Source organism: Solenopsis invicta, chromosome 10 (assembly GCF_016802725.1).
Source record: "Solenopsis invicta isolate M01_SB chromosome 10, UNIL_Sinv_3.0, whole genome shotgun sequence".
Lineage (NCBI taxonomy): Eukaryota > Metazoa > Arthropoda > Insecta > Hymenoptera > Formicidae > Solenopsis > Solenopsis invicta.
Window position 1 is genome coordinate 10,574,754 of NC_052673.1, and position 22,596 is coordinate 10,597,349.

At 33.6% G+C, this 22,596-nt stretch overlaps 1 protein-coding gene across 2 annotated transcripts in view; it reads left to right on the forward strand.

Moving 5' to 3' along the window:
* Window positions 1–22,596, forward strand: part of LOC105195011 (poly(A) polymerase type 3) — a 108,683-nt gene that overhangs the window by 80,087 nt on the left and 6,000 nt on the right. The window contains exons 1-11 of one of the 2 annotated variants that reach the window (XM_011160211.3): window positions 15,380–15,941; window positions 16,315–16,553; window positions 16,657–16,900; window positions 17,556–17,660; window positions 17,729–17,879; window positions 17,967–18,178; window positions 18,318–18,615; window positions 19,317–19,520; window positions 19,610–19,731; window positions 19,943–20,101; window positions 22,390–22,488. In XM_011160211.3, coding sequence (XP_011158513.2) covers window positions 16,342–16,553; window positions 16,657–16,900; window positions 17,556–17,660; window positions 17,729–17,879; window positions 17,967–18,178; window positions 18,318–18,615; window positions 19,317–19,520; window positions 19,610–19,731; window positions 19,943–20,101; window positions 22,390–22,488 — 1,806 coding nt within the window. In that variant the 5' untranslated portion in view covers window positions 15,380–15,941; window positions 16,315–16,341. Of the gene's footprint in view, window positions 1–15,379; window positions 15,942–16,314; window positions 16,554–16,656; window positions 16,901–17,555; window positions 17,661–17,728; window positions 17,880–17,966; window positions 18,179–18,317; window positions 18,616–19,316; window positions 19,521–19,609; window positions 19,732–19,942; window positions 20,102–22,389; window positions 22,489–22,596 lie in introns of those variants that run through there. The other variant, XM_039454592.1, reaches the window with a different exon arrangement.

Below are 22,596 nucleotides of genomic sequence, written 5' to 3' on the forward strand. Positions count from 1 at the left end.
TTTCGCGTCCACGAACCCGTAATCGGATTTCTCGCGTTCGCCGGAACAGCCGTGGTCGAAGTTAACGCGCATCTCTGCGGCGCGTACTTTAACGGCCAGCAACCGAAGCCTCGAACGACGGCTGACCCGAGAGAATGATGGATTTCCTAAATAGAGGAAGAGCTTGAAGCGCGAGGGAGGGAGCGAGTGGGCACGCTGGCCAGGCTCCAGAAACCACGCCGATTGACATTTATGCGTTATTAATGCATCGGAAACATTTCACCCCGATTGCCGCGACAATGGATTTAATCGTACATGGGGAAGTAACATGCACACGCCGCGCGTTTCGGTGCGCTGCGTCGGAGTGAGTATCCGGTATACATCAGGTATCCCAGGGGTAGAACGCTTTGTGTCAGCGCTTTTTCTCCACATGTCCCGTCCGTCCCTTCACACCGCCACTCGAATGCCACTCGCAGTCGCGACGGTCTGGCGAAGGTCCAAAATGTTTTTATTGACTCTCCGTATAATTAGAGCGGAATAGGCGTTTCATCGAGCGCGGATGATCCTATGTAACCAATCGAATTTACATTGACATTCTTCTCTCTCTCTCTCTCTCTCTCTCTCTCTCTTTCTTTCTTTCTCTCTCTCCAGTCCTGACTCCCTGTGCGGGGTGTAGTAGTCATCCATTGTTTCAAGGTGGAAGGAAATAAAGATTTCTTTATATCAGGAAGAGAGGAAGAAGAAACAAATATTAAAAATTATTAAATGTATCATTGATACATTTTTCAACTAAAAATAAATTGCAATATTGTGTTAATGTATTTTGCTGTGATAATAAAATTTATGAGAAAAAAAAATAGACGAATATCTTTTGATCTAATTATCTGATAATCATAAGAAACCAAAGTAAAATTTGCGTGATCCATGATTAATTATATACTTTTTTTCTTGTTAGAAATTGATTTAATAATATTAACTTATCATCGATCTCTGATCTTTTTTGTAAGCATTGAAAAATAATTATATATATATCATAATACTTGCGAGATTCTATCTAATTATCTATTAAGCAAGTATCCAAGAGGAAATTTTTGAGATCCTGTGTAATTATTCTTTAAGCAAACCTACTAAGGGGAGATTTTTGATTGGCAATTAAACGAGAAAAATCGGAGTGCGAGGGACTAAACCAGAACTTCCCGATTGATTTTTGAATGTAATTAATTGCGCACCACTAACTGCGCTTAAGCTCTTATTAGCCTATTATTATTACCGAAGAAAAACTCACATCCGGGATGGTAGAACGTGAAACGTTATCTTTCTAATAATATTATGTTATAGGGGGCTTTGAAGCTCTGCGTTCTTCTTTAAAAAATTTATATTAAGCTCTGCAAAATATTAAGCTCGGCCTTATAAAAATTTCTGTTTGATTCGGAGCCAAAGATGCTGATACCTTTTTACTTCTTCGCTCGCAAGATTCCAAAGCGCTCGACGTCAAAGCCAAACCTCGCAGACATTCCATGTCATGCACTTGAAACTAATCAGACTGTATTATTACTATTTGCGAAGAGACACAGAGCCTTGATGCCATTTATCGAATTTATTTTTGAGCCCTCGTAACTCGAGGAAATTTCTTGATCCTTGGCACACGAGTGGGCAGCCCACTCGCATATTCCAACCGATTTATGCGGGATTTACATAGCTGAGATTGCATTTTACTTTTAAATCCTACGCCGCGGAACTGCCCGGCTCGTCGTCATTTCCTAAGTTATGGCGCTCGGCGATATTCAATTTTTCCGAATGGCACCTTCACCGTGGCCATCCGCCGCTCCGTATTCCAGCGCCTTTTATCCCAAAAGCTCGCGAGCCCCGCAATAATGATCCTTTGAAGGTAAACTCGGCCTTTCTGAATATCGATAGTGACACTCGATCGAGCGCTCGAGGAAATTCAGATTGCGATATTCATTGACGCTCCGCCCGTGAGAGATAATTAAACGGCGTGGCATGAATTTTGCAGAGTTGTCGGAGGATGATTGTGAATATAGTATTCACGACGAGGATATTGTCGAGAGAATTTTAATGTGCTCTGGTCATCTCACAAAGATCACAAAGGTGTATGCGCACGCGACGCCACCGCCATAGCCATAAGTAATATTCTCCTCTCGAGCTCTTTATTCTTTTTTTTTTTTATTCGATCAACGCGAAAAACGTTTGATAACGCAATCGCATGGTAACGTTGAAAATTAATTATTTATTCGACGAACGTCAATGCGAAACTTGTAGTTGACGGCAGAGATTTAGTAATTCCGCGAGAGACTCTCCTGGCGTACATGTGTAGCCAGCTGCTGGTCCGAATTGAGAAACTAGGAAACGGACATCCGCTCGGAGCATGCAAGGCATCTTGTGATTAACGCCTTGCAGATATTGCACAATAACACCACGACATCTGTTGCGCTCGGTATTAAGTTAGATTTCGCAAATCCCGTAATATCGCACTTGCAAATAACGTCGGCGAGCGACACGCGCCGAGGACCTAAGTGCAAATCCGAGTCTTGAGCTTTCGCATTCACTGCGAAAACGTATTCACCCCATACAGTTATGGATAAGCTAGTACAGAGCAGACATTGCGCAAAGAATGGAAGGGCAAAGTGTGAACGCGTTCTATAGAAGAGACGTACAAAACTGCTGAAGAAATGTTTTGTTGCTATCGTAATTTGCTACGTAGTCACGAGTATTTTAACTAGCGAAGATTGAACGCACAACTCTTGATTAGTGTCGCAAATTTATTTATTTATTGTAAGAGTAAGAATTTTTTTGGCAACAAAAGTTTTTTTTTTGTCGATTGTACTTGCGTTCTTAGCCATCAAGTACAAAATATACAATATTTTATCTGAAATTTTCAATCACGCTGCCAATCTTTCTTACTAAAATGAAAAAAGTTGCAGGTCAAACGAAGTAGTATGTTATTAAATTCTTTTATAATAAAATTGTATGCAAAAATATCGCAACTGTGTTCCTTTTAAATACAGATTGGAGTCTCTTCCAATCTTTCTTTTCAATGTTGATTTAACCACGGACAAATTTAACTTGAACAAATTTAACTAAAATCCACTTTAAAAAGTACACTCTTAAGTAGCACCGAGTTGCGGTATCGAAGATTCATCTGTGCATTCGTAATTATTTATTTTCTTGGATGTTCCACGACTTTTCCACGTAATTCCACAGATGTAAAACGATTTCTATTATGCGGAACACTGCGGAAAACTTAACAAACCAGATCACGTTACCGTTTCTTTCCTTTGCACAGTAATCTGATCGCATTTTGTAGTACGATATAATTACGAATTAATTGCAATTGCAATAAGTAATTTTATATACAGTATCGCGTCGAAACATGGCGTCCAAGTTGTCTTTCTCTGTTTCTATGTACAGGAGAAGGTAGTAGCCATTTACATTTTATTCAACAACTTTCTTAATAATCAATCTTTTAATAATTATATTTATTAAAATGTTTAATAGATTTTAAACTGAAAGTGAAATATTTATTATTTAGGACGTGATTTATAAAAATATGACGACACTGTATAATAGATCGAAGAGAAACAAAGAGTGATAGTTTGGACCACAACAAAAATAAATTTAAAAATTGATTTGATTAACAAAAGATGCAGTATTTTTTATATAATTATATATTTTTAATTTTTTTATGATTTAGAATTTTCTCTCATTAGGAACATTAGAGGTATTTTATCCTTGTTTAACATTAAATAACAAGGATCGACGATATCTCTAATGTTTCTAAACGCACTCCTGTAACAATCGATTCATTGAAGAATTATTTTGATATGAAAATCTCGATAGTGCCCGTATTACCAGTACGCTTCTACCTACGTTAACATACTGTGCTTTTGAATAATAACTCGAAACGTGTACAGCCAAAATAAAAAGTTAAATAACAAAAAAACGCTTGAGTGCATACATGTAACGCCTATAAATTTGCTTAATAATATATTCAAGTTTAAAACAATGGTAATGTAGGTACGTGTAATTAAATATTCCTGGAAAATGTACCTGGAAAAAGTCTCGAAATGCTCAAAAGCCTTATAACAATGGTTATCTAATGTGTATTAACGCTTCTATCTAGCAACAGACTAGTAAACAGTTCATAAGTAATTACTAGCAATTCGCTAATAACAGAGATAATATGGGTGCTTACATGATCCTCAGGCAGAAATGTTAATGAAACCGACTTTGATTCAACATCGAAATCATCAAATTGACGTTAAATCGGCGTCGATTCCATTATCATTTCTGGCTGGGCCTTAGTACTGCCTTCTAACGCTCAAGAATATTCTAAATTGAAAATAATAACTGAGAGTCCAAATTTTTGATAGCAAAAAAACTCTCAGAGATCCCTCGGACATATAGAATAATATATTTTTCAATATTTAGCAATATTTTAGCATATTTACGATGTAAAAATGTTCAAAATATTCAAATAAAAGAACTGTGAATTTTGGATTTTTTTTCACTTTATGGAATTAAGTTAGACCACTGATCGACGTTGTGTTTTCTTATTCTTTCAAAGAACTGTCGACCAACTCAAAATGTTTTTCGCAAATTGTCTCTTGGCGTCCCAGGTATCCCAACGAGAGAGAAACGACAAATACACCGTTGCTAGAGGCTAACGAATGAAGACGAATGATGACCGGTATAGAGAAAACGATACGTGCGTTGACCGGGTTGCGTGGTCGCTGAAAAATAGGAAAACTCATTTCGCCGCCGGGTAAATTGCGGGGGCGCGGAAAAGTTCCAAGTGCGAAATATGATTAACGGATGAGCAAGCGCGTGCTTCCAACTCGCGTCCGCTTGCGCGTACTTATCTGCGAGCCCGGTGGAGGTAAATGACGGGATGTAACGTGATTTGAGTGTGCACGGCAGTACGCGACCTGCTACGTGTTTTCCGCAATAAAAGCCCGAGAAATATCGCGCGACACCGAGATTTGTATGGGTGCAAATGGCTGGCGTCGCGTCCAGATCGTGGGACGCAATTATTTGTTTCGAATATTTTGCTCGAAACATGAGCGTTATCAGTTTGTTGAAATGTTTTATAACATAATCATGAAAATATTTCGAGCAACTGTGAGCAAATTTAATTTTAATCCCCTAGCAGAATCGTGTAGTTTGTTAGTATCGTTTTTACATTTCAGTTTGTTTCATTAGCGACGAATCTCGCTTTATTTCTCTATTTTGTCTCTATATTTTTAACACTTGGTTTGCTAGCTTTAATAAACAATTTCCCTAATTAAGTATTTTGAAATGGTAGACATATTCTTGTAAAAGTAAGAACTCATTACAATTTTACAAAAATCATTACAACTCTATAAAATAAAAGATAGGAAACGTTTGCCAAAATCCGTATTTAAGAATTAAGGAAGTATTCTCGTTTTTGATACCACTTTCTAGAAATTCTTTTTGGAAAAAGTATAAAAGTATAAAACTAAAAACTTCACAAACTTAATTTTTTTTTAATAATTGTACATTTATTTTTTAATTGAATGTTTACACAAATTTTTTTAAATATTAAAAAAGATATTCTTAGTAATTATTTGCAAATCTGTATGAGCGTGTTAAAAAAATTCTGTGATTGACTGTTACCATGATTCAAAATATATAAATGATCTAAAACAAAAATTTTAAAAAAATTCTTAATCTGTATGTATAGATATAGTTCTCATGTGACTTGCGATCAAATTAAAAAATTTATTTTTTGAAAATTCAATTTCTTTCTTCTTTTTTCTTATTGCAAAAATGGAAAGTAAGAATTTTTATTTTAGTAAAGATCGAATAGAGACAGAAACATCTGCATATCTCCTTAAAATTTTAAAATCAATCTAATTAACACTAGATGAATTATTATGCTACTACAGTTTTGAAAAATATTATTTCAAAGAAACGCGTTAATCATATATTGTACCCATCATACGTTAATAAAACCTTTTGTATATCTTACCTTTAATCTGCCTTTTTTCTCAAGATTTAAACTATTAAAAAATGTCAAATTATCAAAAGATTAATAATTAATTTTTTTAATCTCACAAACAAGACTATCCCTTTAAATGATTATAATTTAAAAAAGCAAAGTTCATATAATAAAATACGTAACATTTAAACAAATTATCATAATTACAACGTACTATAAATAACTGCAATTGCATAAATATTATACAATATGTTTATCTTGAAATTTCGTCCTGTAGGCAGGGAAGAACAAATTGTAATTCAATATTATAATAGGATAATTTCTGATATTGAATTGCAATATTAAAACGGGATTGAATTGCAATTAAAGTTACACAGAATTTTATTTAAGAAATATTTTATCAGAAAGTTGACCGGAAGGGATAATCCTTGCGGCCACGATAAGAAGCTTATGGCGATCGGCACAGTGAAAAATCGTCTTCGAGTTTGAAAAATCACACGTAGCATTCTGTCGTGCGATATACGCGCGAAAACATTTATAAAAGACGGCAGTTTACGCTATCGTTCAACAATCCTGCGGTAATCGAAGGATTCATCCCGATAGTGAACAGTAACAGAAAACGCTGAGGAAGGAAATTGAAAAATAGAGTCTTAACTGTGAATCCAACTATCTGTTACCCATCCCAATACACCGTGTTAAGAAAAAAGTTGACTACCCCCATCTGTGTGGCGAGGTCAGAACGGGGTGAGGGAGAAGAGTGAAGACAAGAATGGTTGAAAACTCCGATTCGATTTCACCTCTGTTCCATCTTTTCTCGTGCTGGTTGCTACTAGTACAATAACCCCTACAACGATGTCGAAACGGCGGCGTTTAAGACTTTTTGATGCACGAAACTTATCTTTGAAAGTTTCAAGGGTTTCGACATATATCACTCAAGAAATGTTACTCAATTTCATCGTATTTTTATGTAAGTTAATAAATAAGGTAAAAAAAATTGTTTGAAAATGATGAAATTTAGAAAAGAATAAGACTTCTGTTTTTATTCTACTTCTATGTACTCCGTTTTCCTTGTTTTCGTTTTTAGAGGTTTTCTCTTATGTCTATTTATATTTAAATCGCTAGGAAATAAATATGTAAAAATAATGCGATGAATTAAGGGCATTCTCTTTAATATAAATTAAACAAATGAATGAGTAAGAATAAGTGTAACAGTACAGGAGAAGGATTATGAGCCGTGTAGGTATGGTTATATACATATATTATCTTCATTATTAAGTAATGAATTCTAATCATTATTTATAAAATTATTTTAACTTGCAGTTATGTAAGTACGCTGATATACACAGCAGACATTTTTATAAGACTTTTAATTTTGAACATTTTGAAATTTTTTCAAGATATATTACGTAGTAATATTGTATATTGCAATATATTATTTTGTGTGATAAATGCCAAGACAGCAATATACTTTAAAAGAATGGCAAGGGAAAACATGGGACGCAAGCAACGTTGCGTGATTTTTGCGACTGTGCAAAAACAAAAAAATTAAGCTAGAAGAGCAGGAAATTTGTTTGAAGTTCCCAGAAGTACTCTTCGGAGATTGGTTGCGTAAGACTCGCCATCAGAAGAATGTGAGTAAATATGAGGTAAGGACAAAAACCAATATAATGCCTCCAGAAATGAAAACTCACTTGGTAGATTATCTATTGGTAATGGAAAATCGATTAAAAATACATAATTTTGTAACAAAATACTGTTTTTTTTTAAACAAAACAAAATTTGTTAAATTTATTTTTTTGGTTGCCTGTATTATCACCCCTCTTCCTCTTCGATCTATATTATGCAATGTCGCTACATTTTTATAAATATTTAACGCGTAACAAATATTTTGTAAGGTAATAAACATGTTTAAGTCTAGAGTCTATTAAACAACACTTTGATGAATATAATCGTTGATTTAATATAAAATATTGATTATTAATAAAGTTATTGTATAAAATATAAATGGGTGATCACAATACCACCTTTTTCTCTAATATATTTTTTTGCCTGAAAGATGCACTTAACAACCAAACTAATTTTGATTTCAAAATTAGGCCTTTTATCTAGAGAGGATATGATATTTTTTCGAATAAAATGCAACAGGAGCGAAATGCAAGATGCAGTCTATCTCATTTGCTGCAGTAATATCTCATTTTGAAATTATTGGATCTTGTCGCATTTTATTGGCGCTTTTTGCAGTCACGAAAAGCATATTTATTCACAGCTCGATATGCTATTGAATCACGCAGTAGCGCACAATCAAATTCCGGTTATTTACGAAGCACGCAAAGCGCACTGTATACACACGAGCATGGAAAGAGATCGAAAAAAGTCCAACGTAGTGCCTTTACCAATAATTCCTTGTTGACGCAAGAAGCAATCATCTGCATCACGTCGTGAATATTAAATCCATGATTTTGCGCACGCCGAGATCAAGCAGGTTTTTATGATGCATTTTATATCATGTATCAAAACATAAATACAAGCAAATTTAATTTTTGATTTGTTAAAACAAGAATATAGCAATATTTTATAATTTGCGATATAATATAATTATATAATTTTGTACTTATAACTTTTATGATTTTATGGTTAGCCGCATGTTTGTTGAAACGATTTTTTAACCACAATTTTAAATGTGTAAACTTCGATTTTTATTTCATTAAATCTAGGTAAATTGATCTGCTTTTACTGTGAAAAAATTTATTCAGCGATTGTTATCGTGAGAACAATACTAATCTGTAATAAATTGAATTGCGAGACTATTAGAACTTTCTTAACTCTGCTGTTCTATTCGGATCTAAATGTATTTTATTTCTTTATTATTATTTTATTTGAAAACCTTTCTTTTGCATTTTTTAAATCTTGTTTGTTAAGATCTGTTGTCTGTGAAAATTTTGATCCTTTAAAGCTTTATGTTCATATTAACCCAAATGATATAATAGTAGAGAAAATTCGAACAGCATGGTTAAGCGACGTGGACATAGAAAAAAAAGATTAGTTGCAGCAGCAGAAATCTGTGACAGCTAAATTTTAGTTATAACACATGGACAGCTAAAATTTTAGTAGGATAATTAAATTTAATTAGCTGTTAATATAATAGATAAGGCTTACAAAAATTTAGCTACGGCAAATACTTTAATGAATGGCTATGGCAGCACGTGTTGCAACCATTAACTGTAATATTACTATGGGGGACACAAATTTTAGAACTTCTGATAATACTGCAGGTGCTATTGCAGATCATTCCGAATATCAAAATTTTTGAATTAATTTTTAATAAAAATAATCAAAATTGTATTGTCCACATTCATTTTATTTTACTTTTATCTTGGGTTTAATTTTAGGGTTTTGACTTCAAAGAATTCTTTTCATAGAATGGAATTCTTTCATACCTCAGCACATTCTTTCTTATTGAAAATAAAAATAAAAAAGCTTATAATGCTGCACTTTTTATTGTATTATCTACAATTTTTATTTACGAGAAATACTACATCTGTTGGGAATGCTGTAATTTAATCACAAATGAGTATTTTGACAACCGTCTCAGCTGCGTCTGATAGGTAAAATGGCAAATTTCAGTTTGTATTTGATATGATTGTAACAGACAAGTATATTTTGCTAAGAAATCAATGTAGTAACAATAGTAGTAAAGTAGTTCTTTTGCTGCAATAGTACATACAGTTTTAATTATAATTAGCACCGATAAAAATTTTTCTTTCCGTATCCACACGATTAATAGTTTGAATTCCTAAGAAGCATTTTCTGTAAATATCTCTCATTCAAGGTTCGATTCGTTTATTATGTCAGCACATGTTTCAATTTGATTTCAACATAGAATGTGTTTAATTTAGAATGTAGAAAAATCGTTAAATCGTTTAATATGAACAGTTACGACGAAGTTCAATCACGATTCACGGTCCCGAAGCGTATAGCTCAAAGACATTTAATTTTGCTGGTTCTCGTTATACCCGTGATTTCCCATGTGTGATGCAGACAAAGGAAAAATCGCGCAGAAAAGCAGTGACAGTCGACCAGATATGAGGAAACATAAATAACGTCTGTGTCATAAAATTTAGATTCGGAGAGCAAATAATGCCGCGGGCCATGTCTTGCAACATCAAAGGCTTAAGTTCCTTGTTGAATCTTTGATAGAATAACAAAATGCCGATGATGTCATCCGAGAAATGCTTGTCTAAATTCAATAGTTATGTGACGGCCGCTAAGTTACGCGAGGAATCACCAAAGTATCTAAGATTATTTGGAAAATTTTCAAACTGTATCATGAATTACATGCACGGCGAAAACAATTTTGCTGAAATACAGATCTAAAAATAATTATGTTAAACCGTTTAAAAAATTGTATCGAATATTTAACTTATAATTAGTTGCTAGATTGTCAAAACTGTTTGCAGCAACATTAATCGACACAATTTATAACTGCTATATAATTTGGAAATAATTAATACTTTATATAACGAATATTCTCTAATCACTGTATTTGTTGCTTTCCTTTATTATAATATAAATAATATTATATAAATATTATTATTATATAAATGTGCAAATGCTACGTATTATTTATATAACAAGTATGTGATGCTTCATTATAGCATAAAATTTAAACGTTGCACCTATATAAACGTTATGCACAAAAGTAATTAATTATTACGACGACATAAATGTAGCATCATCATTACTTTAAAAAAAAGGAAAAATTATAATATTACTACAACATTGGTGTAACTTTTACGTTATATAAAATGTGATACTTATAGCTATTATATAATGAACACATAACTGTGTCGACTGGATCATGCTTGAGTGTTGTACATAATTATTTTAATATTCCAACATAAATTTTTAGAGCTGCAGTAAAATTGTTCTTTTCATGTAACACAATATTGATTGTGATAAAGGAAATGGTTGTTATGGATACGGAATAAAAACTCAATAGCATAGAAAAAATTTTTAATTACTCAAAAAACGATAATTATAGTCGTTTTTCAATGAATAATAATTTCTCTTTTTTAAACTTTTATAATAAAAAATACTTTTACAAATCAAAAAACGCTCACGAATGACTGTTATTGAATTATACCAAATTTTTCTATTTGTATTATATTATTACGACGAAACCATCATGATCGATATGCCGAATACATTATTGCTACGCCATAGCACGTACAAAATGATACGATATTCGTCGAAGTTGTGCGGTCGGCCGGAGACCACGCGAAGCGTGAGAGTGGATGGAGATTAATTTCAACGCTAATTTAACAGTAGGTAGCAAATGCTTCAGCTGAAATGTCCTCCTGGGTAAGCTGCGCCTAGAGCCACAAATGAAACTCACGCTCGACGTAGTTACCTCGTTTTCTTCCTCTCCTTCTGTCAGCATCCTTCTCGCCTCGAAGGCGCAAAAAAATGTTGGCCATGCCGACATAATAAAATTTTGGGCTGAATTATGCCATTTCCGCCACAATTCGCGACGCGCGTTCGTCACCAAATGCGTTGCACGCGATAGCTCAGAAAAAGAATGAAATAATAAATACAAGAATTTTATTTGTCACATTGCACAATTTTATTTTTCTCAAAAAATTGTTTCTCAAAGAATGAATATTTTGCAAAATTGTTATGGATTGTCGAAATGTACGCATGATGCTTTATTTTCTTATTTTGTCAGATCTATTTAATGCTAGGTTTCGCAAACGCGAAACAAACATAATATCATTTCATGAAAAATTTATTTCATACAAAATTATAAAATATTATAAAATATTCTCAAAATTTTTTAAGCATTTCTCATGTCGTCATGGCAATGCCGTCGTGGCAATAAGGGAGGGTTATATTTGATGTATAAAAATGTTTTAACATATAGTAATTGAAAATTTATAAAAGATATATTCTAATATTCTGTATTAACTGCAACATTAACTATAGATTTTCAATATTAGCAATATTCTATATTATCTGCAACACTAACTATAGGTTTTTAGTATTAGTATTAATAAATATCGGAACATTGCCTTATTAAAATTGGCCTTGCTTGATGCTCGACGCACCCATGTAAAGGCGCTTGTAGTTTTAGCATTACGAAGTTGCAAGAAGGTGCGCAATATCTTTTGCGCAACCCGACGATCGACGCTGGACACTTGCATGGGGTAACTACACCGTTACCCCATGTTTTTTTCTATTCTCACAGTGCTTTGCTGTGTTTCCAACATCAGGCACATCTCCTAAATGACAGAAAATTGAAACACGAAGTCGTATTTCTCCGGTAAAACAGGAAGAAAAAGAGAGATAGAGTATTATATAACGCATGAACTTAGCAAAATTCAAAATTATTAAGTATCTACATAATGTTTTACAAGTGGTTTGGAACTTTGCACTTTGCTAAGTTCATGCGTCATCATATTCCATCTCTCTATTTCTTCCTGTTTTACCGACAAAATACGACTTCGTGTTTTAATTCTCTGCCATTTAACCATTGGAGATGCGCGTGATGTTGGCGACAGCATGAAATGGCAGCCATAGTAATATAGCCAAAGTTGGTTTCAAGAAGTGCTCGCCGGCTGATGTATTGTATGTTCGTACATTACATTTTTATCAGAGGTAATTCTCCTTTTCTTATCATAAACTATATATCATGACACAGTAAATGAGCTAAATTATTACTCTTTAATTGTACACATATTTAATATCTTTTTTTATCTGTTTAATAATTGTCACGATTGAATACAAATTTGAGGTTATGTGCCTTTTTCATTCCTATTCTAAAATTGTGATTTTATTGCATTTTCTGGAAAAAATAATGGACGTAGCCGTAAAAGTTGAAAACATTAAATATGATAATATCAATTGAGATCCGTTACTGAGATCCGATAATCTCAATTGGATGCTCGGTCACAGTACACGTGCAGTTACGTGCAAGCGTTGAGCGTCCAGCGTCGAGTTGAGCAACAGACGTAGTTTCTTGCAGCTTCTTAACGCTAAAGCCACGTGGCTTTACATGGGCGCGTCGAGCGTTAAGATCGATTTTATTGAAGCAATCTTTCGATATTCATTTCCAATACTAAAAATTTATAGTTAATGTTGCATATATAGAATATTGGAATATATCGTATAAATATTTAATTATTATAGTTTCTTGCAGCTTCTTAACGCTAAAGCCACGTGGCTTTACATGGACGCGTCGAGCGTCAAGGTCGATTTTATTAAAGCAATCTTTCGATATTCATTTCCAATACTGAAAATTTATAGTTAATGTTGCATATATAGAATATTGAAATATATCTTATAAATATTCAATTATTATATGTCAAAAAATTTTTATACGTTATACATAACTTCCCTTATGCAGCCTTGTACAGTCAAAAAGTTGGAATCTGCAAGTCCAGATTCCAGCGTCAAAAAGCTGCGCAATAACCTTTTGTGCAACTCCATTCTCGACCACAGATTTAGGAATAGAGGGACGAAGCATGAAGTATTACTTTAGATAAGAGGGGGTGTGTTCTCAGGCATGCAGGGGGAACCGTTCTCCGCTATATTGGTTTCAAAAAACTTATACATAGATATGTGTCAGTGATATCCCGTTTGCACTGTGTTAGTGTGACAAACAGTTATATTTAGATACTTGAATTCATTCGTCTTATTCATCAACGTTATTTTACTCTTTAAAAATAAGAATGGTAAAATGTATAGTACCAAGATGTTTTACAAATTTTTTGAACAAATTAATATAAATATATAAAATTTCAGAAAGTATTCGAACAAAATATAAAAATTAGTTTCCACAGATTAAAAAATATATTAATCTTATTAATACGTACGTAATATTTTATTTTTATTAGTATAAAAAAATATTTTCTTTGTTGATACTATTGATGTATATGTTTGTTAATGCTGTATTTATTTAAAGCAAAAAAAAGATTATTTTAAATTATTATTTTTTTCTTTTTTTAGAGTTTATTTTTTAATTTGTTTTTATATGTAAAATATTATTTAGTATGTTTCTTATTCTAGCTTATTACATTACTAAATATAGTGCATGTTATTAAATAATTAAAGAAAATTTTAATGTAAAAGATTAACAAAGTTTTAAACTTTATTATTCTGTACTGTACGTTTATTTTATACATACACTGTACATGTTTAATGTGTGCGACATTTAAAACCAACATGGCGCCCCCCCCCCTCTCCGCATGCACCGTCCCTCTATTCCTAAAGGTGCCAATTCATGAGACGCTGAAAAGCAGCATTAGGCGTCTTCACGTGACGTCACTGGACGCCATTTTAACTCTAGCGTCTAAAGAAAGAAGTTGAATTTCTTTAACTTCTAGCGTCAACAGCAATGCATAGTGTATTGTGCAACATAAATCTTACCAAAAATCTTTATAAAATAAATATCACACTTATAGAAATTTACCAAATAAAAAATTCAATAAATAAAATATAAATTTTTTAAATAAATAAAAAGTCAGAGTTAATGAGACTCTACTCTACTGATACGGTAAAACTAAGATTCCATGTATGCGGTGAATTCCGGCATATGTATATACTAACCAATCAAGAATCAAGTGCAAGTCAGTTTTTGGGGCTCTGTTCTTAAAAACATGCGAATAATTTTTGTATACGAAAGTGGCAGAATAGCCAATAAAATTATTTAATGATATTCTCCCATTAATTATTTTACTATTTTCATATACGAAATTTAATCGCATGATTTTAAGAATAGGGCCCTTGGTAAGCTCCAGCATGCCGCACCGCATTTGCGTTTTCATTTTAAGCACTACCGCATGTCATTAATAATGTACTTAACGTTTTAAATATTCCACATGTATAAAGGATTTAACAATAAGACTTTAAAGCTTCTTATACAATGCGGGAAAATAGTGATAGCGATAGAGAATGATTGATTGATTTCATAGCTTCTGATTAGTTTTTAAACATTTTTCGAAGCTTCCAATTGGGTGAACATTTTTATCGCTATTCTTATTACTATTTTCTCGCATTGTATGTACAAGAACTTTAATATACATTTGAAAAATAACAATAACAAATTATTAAAAATAAGATATTTTCTCATTTTAGAGATTCTGCATTACCTATGACCAGTATTCATTTGATTTTTATTTCAAAACAGTCTTAAATAATGTCCTAAGATGTTAATACGGTTTTCTGATTGGCTAATGACATCTCAAGATAATGCTTAAGATTTTAAATATAAGAATCAACTAAATACCGACCTATATCACTCGCGATCGCGTAGTTAAACATGTTCAGGCCAGATGTCGCTGTCGACGAGTTTGGCAGTTGCAGGATGCACTTTCTATAATTCGTTTGACCCCCGACTATCACAAGCCAACGAGCGGTCAGAGTACGCCATGTTTGTGTAGTAGTCAACGTTGTAGGTGGTGTAGCGTGGTGCGGGGTGCGCGGGTATTCGTGTTGTCTCCGCTTATTTTTTTCGCGTGCAGTAATGCTCGGATTGCTCGGCCGTTTATTTACGTAGTATCGCGACGCAGTGCAGAAGGCGAGTCGCGTGCCGTCGATCGGCGCGACGAGTAGCGCAGCGAAGCCGCGAAACCGTCCGCGCGAAATTCTACCGAGTGAGAGCCACGCACGCCAACCGGGACGACCGCGAGACTCGGACGCATCTCGACTCGCACGGCTAGATGCGACCTCCGTTTTCGCGGAGGTTGTTTACGCACAGGCCCGCGCCGTCGTAGACCGTACGTCCGCGTAACGCGCGGATCCCCGGGAAGCGCGACGTCGTTTCCTCGTCAGAGATCGTAGCGTGATTCTACACGCCACGCTATGCCGCGTTAGCGCGTGCACTTGTGCTGTGTTTTATATAACCTGACAACACGAGCGAATTACTTCGTCCTGTACATCTCCTATTTATCATGCCATTGCATTTTTGACGAAACATTATCAAGCGGTGAGTAGTCCTGGGTCTCGCGTCCTGTCTGACAACGATCTTTGTTTCGGTTCCTTGTTTTTTTCTCGCTTTCGGTCCAGCGCTGTGTCGCCGCCGACCATTGTTTAGAATCTTCGTCCACGAGGAACTTATATTGGTGCCAACTGCCTCAGAACAAAGCACATGGCTTTATACACGCTGAAACAAAGATCGCTCTTGTCTGAAGATCGTATCGATTGGTGCGTTCTACGAACGATTCTCGACTATATCTTGCCCGTTTTCTTAGTCTATATATACATAGCATCTGATTGTTCCAAAAGCATGTGAGAATGATGAAAAATCATATTATTATTATTATTATTACTAATATCTACAACGTGATGTCTGCTTGCAGGTGCATACTTAATTGAAAGATATCAAAATGTGGCCAACGCAAAGTAGTAACAATTCTAATGCGAACTCCGCATCAAGCGAAAAGAACAATTTACGCACTCTGGGGATGACGTCAGCTATCAGTGTAGCTGAACCTAAACCTATGGACATTGCCAGAACCAACGAATTGAAGGAGGCCCTGAAACCCTACAACGTTTTTGAATCTGAAGAAGAGTTAAATCATAGGATGGAAATTTTAAGGTATATCTCAGAAGTTATCTATAATTGTTTATATATTGTTAATGTTTTGTTGATAACAAAAATATTATTATATCAATTATTGAAACTTGCTTGTTCTTTGCAGTAAACTGAATGCATTGGTTAAACAATGGATAAGAGATACGAGTATAGCTAGAAACATGCCACCTAATGTGGCCGAACAAGTGGGTGGTAAAATATACACGTTCGGTTCATATAGGTTAGGTGTACATCACAAAGGCGCCGATATTGATGCATTGTGTGTTGTACCTCGTCATATATATAGAGCAGATTATTTTACGTCCTTTTTCGATTTATTGAGAATGCAGGAAGAAGTTACAGATTTAAGGGTATGTAATTTAAGAATGGATAGGAGTTTTTTGGCCAAATTGCAATTGACCATCGGTCACTCACAGTGCTTTAATTGTGGGAAAACTCCAGACACTGGCCACTGCAAGTTGCTGTGGTCAATCGCAATGTGATCAAATAGAACACTCCATTCAAGAACATATATGTAACATCACTGCATGCCTTGTTAAACATATTTGTCTCTTTAGAAGTTTTTGTGTGTATATGTATATACATATGTGCACATGTATATATGTGAATATATATGTAGAGTATTATTTAATTTATACATATCCAAAATGTGTTTAGTAGAAAAAAATAAAGTTACAACCCAAGAGCTGAATAATCATCAATAAATAACTAAGAAAAATATTAAAATAATGAGACTTTACAATAACAAATTGCAAATTAATTGATGTCGTTGATTTAATTTTTATATAGGTTTGATTAAAAAATTTTTACTTGAAAATGTAATTATATTTTTATTTGTTCATCAACTAGTTCAATTTCTTATTTGTTCACTAATTAGTGCAATGATCTTATTTATGATCATATAATAAAAAAATGAAATTAGAAGTATATACACAGTTTATATACAGTAGTTTCTAATATATATTTAATTTTGATATTTAATAATATTTGCAATATTTATCACAGGCAGTAGAAGAAGCCTTTGTACCAGTTATAAAAATGAACTTTGATGGTATAGAAATTGACATGCTATTTGCGAAGTTAACTCTTAAGGAAATTCCAGATTCAATGGTAAATATATTTTATATTTATAATATTCTATGAATCTTGCTATAATGAATTTTCATGAATGCTTGTAGGATCTCAGGGATGACATGCTACTGAAAAATCTTGATCAGAAGTGTGTTAGAAGTCTGAATGGTTGCAGAGTGACGGACGAAATATTGCGTTTAGTACCTAATATAGAAAATTTCAGATTGGCTCTTAGAGCTATAAAATTATGGGCAAAACGTAAGTTTGTGTAATACTATAATAAGTTATCACAATAATTAACTTATTATGTGTAAAACTTTATTTTGATGTGTTTTGTATTTTTAGGGCATGGCATATATAGCAATGTCTTAGGTTATCTTGGTGGCGTATCTTGGGCAATGTTAGTCGCTCGAACATGTCAACTATATCCCAACGCCGTAGCTGCAACTCTGATAGAAAAATTTTTCCTTGTATTCTCCCAATGGAAGTGGCCACAACCAGTACTTTTAAAACAACCTGACAATGTCAATTTGGGTTATCCAGTTTGGGATCCAAGAGTAAAAACTGGCTTTATTTTTATAAATGTTTCAAATGCGCGATATCAGGAAAATAATATTATATGCGTAATAAAATTGAGAAATATAAAATATATAATTAATTTTGTCCACTCAAACACTATTTTTCTTCTTTTTTAAGGTAAATGTGTCGGACAGATATCATCTAATGCCAATAATTACACCAGCGTATCCTCAACAAAATTCTACTTTCAATGTGTCTATATCAACTAGAACTATTATGCAAGAAGCATTTGAGAATGGGCTAGCTATAACCGAAGAAATTATCATGGGTAAAGCAACGTGGGACAAGTTGTTCGAGCCGCCAAACTTTTTTGGCAAATACAAGCATTACATTGTATTGTTAGCCAAAAGTTTAACCGCAGAAGATCAACTTGAGTGGTGCGGCCTTGTCGAATCAAAAATACGACACTTAATAGGTAACAGATTGAATATGATACATTTATAAAAAATGCATATATGTGTATATGCGTTCTTTGGAAATATTTTGTGGAAAAAGAAATTTTTATGTATATGTGTGCGTGCGTACGTGCGTGCGTGCGTACGTGCGTGCGTGCGTACATGCGTGCGTGCGTGCGTGCATGTATGCATCTTTGATTCCTCTTTCCATAGAAATACTTTATTTCTTATCGTACAATGATTTTTACTTAACATCCGTGGAATGTGCAGATACAAATAAACATATTAATAAATATTGTAGAAACTAAAATGAATTTAGATATATACAATTTAGTACATTATCTATAAATTAATATCGTATTGTTGTTTAAAACTTTTTTGAGTTAATTTCTTAAAAAATCATTAGTTTGTAACTTTTTAACATTCTACACTTATTCCTTTTTTCATTTTATTTTGTTATTTATCATGTACAAGATTGTAGATTGGAATATGTTGCAAAAATGTTATGAATACAAATTAACAAAAGTTAAAAGCTAGTATAAATTCTAATATTTTAGAGAGAGAGGAAAATAAACATACATTAGTTTTTGTTTTAATGATGAAATTGTTTTGTGTCTTGTAATGATGAAATTGTTTTTATATATTAATTATTTTTATATATATAATACAATACTAATAATCCTCGGATGCCAAATTGGCAAAATCATAACCATTCTCACAGGTATGTTGGAAAGGAATCCTCATATTACTTTGGCACACGTTAATCCGGAGGCATTCCCACCATTGAACCCCGAATCTGGTAAACACTGTTCTATGTGGTTCATCGGCCTGTCTTTTTCTAAGTGCGAGAAGAGCGAAAAAAGTGAAAAGGGTGAAAATATCAACGTTGACCTCACATACGATATCAAATCCTTTGTGGATACAGGTAAATTTAATATAAATTATTCAAATTAATAATTAAAATTTATTTAAAATTTAGATAGAATAAATCTATAATATATCTACTTGTTACAGTTGAGAGGCAAGCAGAACAAATAAATATGTTTAAAGAAGGAATGTGGATTGAAGCTAAACATGTAAAAAGGAAGGACTTAAATACTTATGTATCGCCCAGTTTACTAAAAAGGGAGAGAAAGGTATAGGAAACATATTTTGAAATATTTAAATATGTTAATTTTAAATTTTGTTGTATTGCATAATATTATAAAAAAGAAAACACAACAAACTCAAATTTAACAAACATTTTATAATATTTTTATATTTACAAAATTTAACGAATATTCACAGTAATCGAATCATATCGAGTGATTACAATTTAAGATATCTTATTGTACATAATTTTTGCAGGTTTCTAGCGGTGTACATCGAAACGGCAATATTGCTGGAAATGGAAACAGTGGTAGTGTGTCTCCACGGAACCAAGGTGATACGAGTAAGAAGAGATTATCGGATCAGACGCTTGACGCATGTGGAAAAAAGCGACGAATTAATGAGACGGAGGAGCAAGTGAGTAATGTATTTAAAATATTTAAAAGTGCAATTGATAAAATAAAAATGTGCTATAAGGCTCCTGTTCATTCGCCGCGGCCATTGAAATCGCGATGTCATAAACGATGAATCACACGTAAAAGTTTTCACCGTGGCATTTGTAAATAACGAGAATTTGGAATAAAACAGAATAACGAAATTACTATAAGGTCCAAATTTATAAATGTTTCTCAAATCTGTCTTTATCTCACGTATAATAACGTAATAAAATAAAGACAGATCTAAAATCAGAGAAACGTCTATGAATTTGAACCTAAAACACTTGTAAAAATGGACCTTGACTATCCTTGACAAAAATAGTAATTATATTGATAAAGTTTTGAAAATGACTACGAATCCAGAGCATTTTAAAGTTCGGTTTATCTACACTCCATGCTTGGATAAAATTTTTCGAGTGCTTATTGTACATTTCTTATTGTTTGCTGTTGATCATAGTACAACGAACAATGGAAATACTGCCTGAAAATTTTTTAGCAATGCGATAAAATCTACAAAAATTACTGAAATCAGTTGAGACTTAATTCAACAGTTTGGTAATATTTTATTCGTACTAGCAAGTGGACATGAAATAAATTAATACAGATGCATTAAAGCTTATGATGTTGAGACAGCAAAATTATTTATCGCTATCCGTGTGGGGTTGCTGGATCCTCCATCGGGCGCTTTCCCTGGTGGCGCATTGGGGAACGCCTCTCAGATATGAGTGGTGCCAGGGAAATAAAATTCCCAGGGCGGACCAAAACCAGCACTGGTGAAAGGCAGCAGTTTCATCAGAATCAGGCTATGACGCGAAAGCGGCAGAGCACTGAGCAACGGAAGACGGAACTGTAATAATAGTGAAACGGCTTCCGCACTGCGATGCAGAAAAGGAATGGAAACCTTACTGTATTATCCCTTTTTCCAAATATCTTAATAGCTGACGAGAACAACAATAATTCAACCCTCAGTCCGAGGCACCTCTTAAATGATGAGAGAATGCTAACAATTTCACTGTCGTCTGTTAAGGTGTTATCATATACTGGTTGTGAGCTCGGTTACGATTGCGGTTATGGTTAAAATAGACTCAAGTCTATTATAATCTGTAACCTGTAATCTAACCTGCAAACTGCTTCTCATTGATTGGTTGATTTTCAACATTCAACAATAACCTTAGCCGCAGTCGAGTTCGCAACTTGTAGTGTGGTGGTTACGCCTTTAGTCAATTGGATCACCAACCTTCGAAAGGAGACAGCGTCATAGGAAGATATCCGTGATATTACTTGTCTACAATTGTATTCACAAAATATTACTCCATGGATCAGAAGTTATTAAACATGCATTTCCCCCAATGGGAGAATTATCGGAAGAAGCACAGAAATGTCAAAGTAAAGATAACAAAACTTCTAGAGGACATCACATAAGAAAAAATAAATACAAAAAAAATAAAAAATAAGAATGTAAAAAAATTTATTAAAAAAATAGAAAAAATTAAAAAAGTAAAAATAAAAAACAGTAAACAAGTTTTTTAAAGTAAAAAAAATAAAAAAGTAAAAAAATTAAAAGTGAAAAAAATAAAAAAGTAAAAAAAATACAAAAAAATGAAGTCCTCTTGAAATCAAAACCAATGAAGAATTAACTCATGATTGTGGGTATTGTCGAATCTACTCCCAAAGTTCACCCGCCAACTTGAAGGTGTCCGCAGCATAACACCAACTTTGAATGACTTGAATTTCTTGAACGAGCAGCTTCCATCGCCTGAGCAGTCGTATTCCACCGTTTGCGCTATCCGAATTGTATTCTGTACTCCCGTCGAAGCCACGAGTGAAGTGAACGCAACGTCCTCTGGGTTTAAACAATCCTACCTCTGAAATTAAACGATGGAAAAATCGACGACATAATTGGATTCGAACTCGGAGGTTCTTTGCTCCGATGGCTAGCACTCTCACTGCTGCCCCACGATTACTCCAAAAAAAAAAAAATGGAGTCAACAAGCGCCACGTCCTCGATTCATGACTCTGGGTTTAAGTCGAGAGCAGCGATGATCTTCGGAATTACATGTAAAGATCTCGAGGGTCAAAATTAAAGTTGATCGGGTAATATAAAAACAGATCATATTAATTTATTCCGTATTAACGCACCAAACCACTGTGCGTCAATGCAAAATTCTCGACTAAGATACCAGGAGCCTTAAATTCATCTATTGATATAGAATTAAACATAACATTAGATTTATATACATCAGTTGGATCAATTTAATCTTTTTATAGACGGAGAATACAACGTTAGTCGTTCAATCTTGTGGAGAAGATAGCAATTCTGGCTTCAGTATGGATGAATACAAACAGAATCTATCAACTAATAAGGACGTAAGATAGTAATCTCTTACATTGTACTTGTAACGATTAGTAATTTTTATAACCAGATAAAATAATTAAACATAAAAACGAAACATAATAAGTAAAAAATGTTAATTT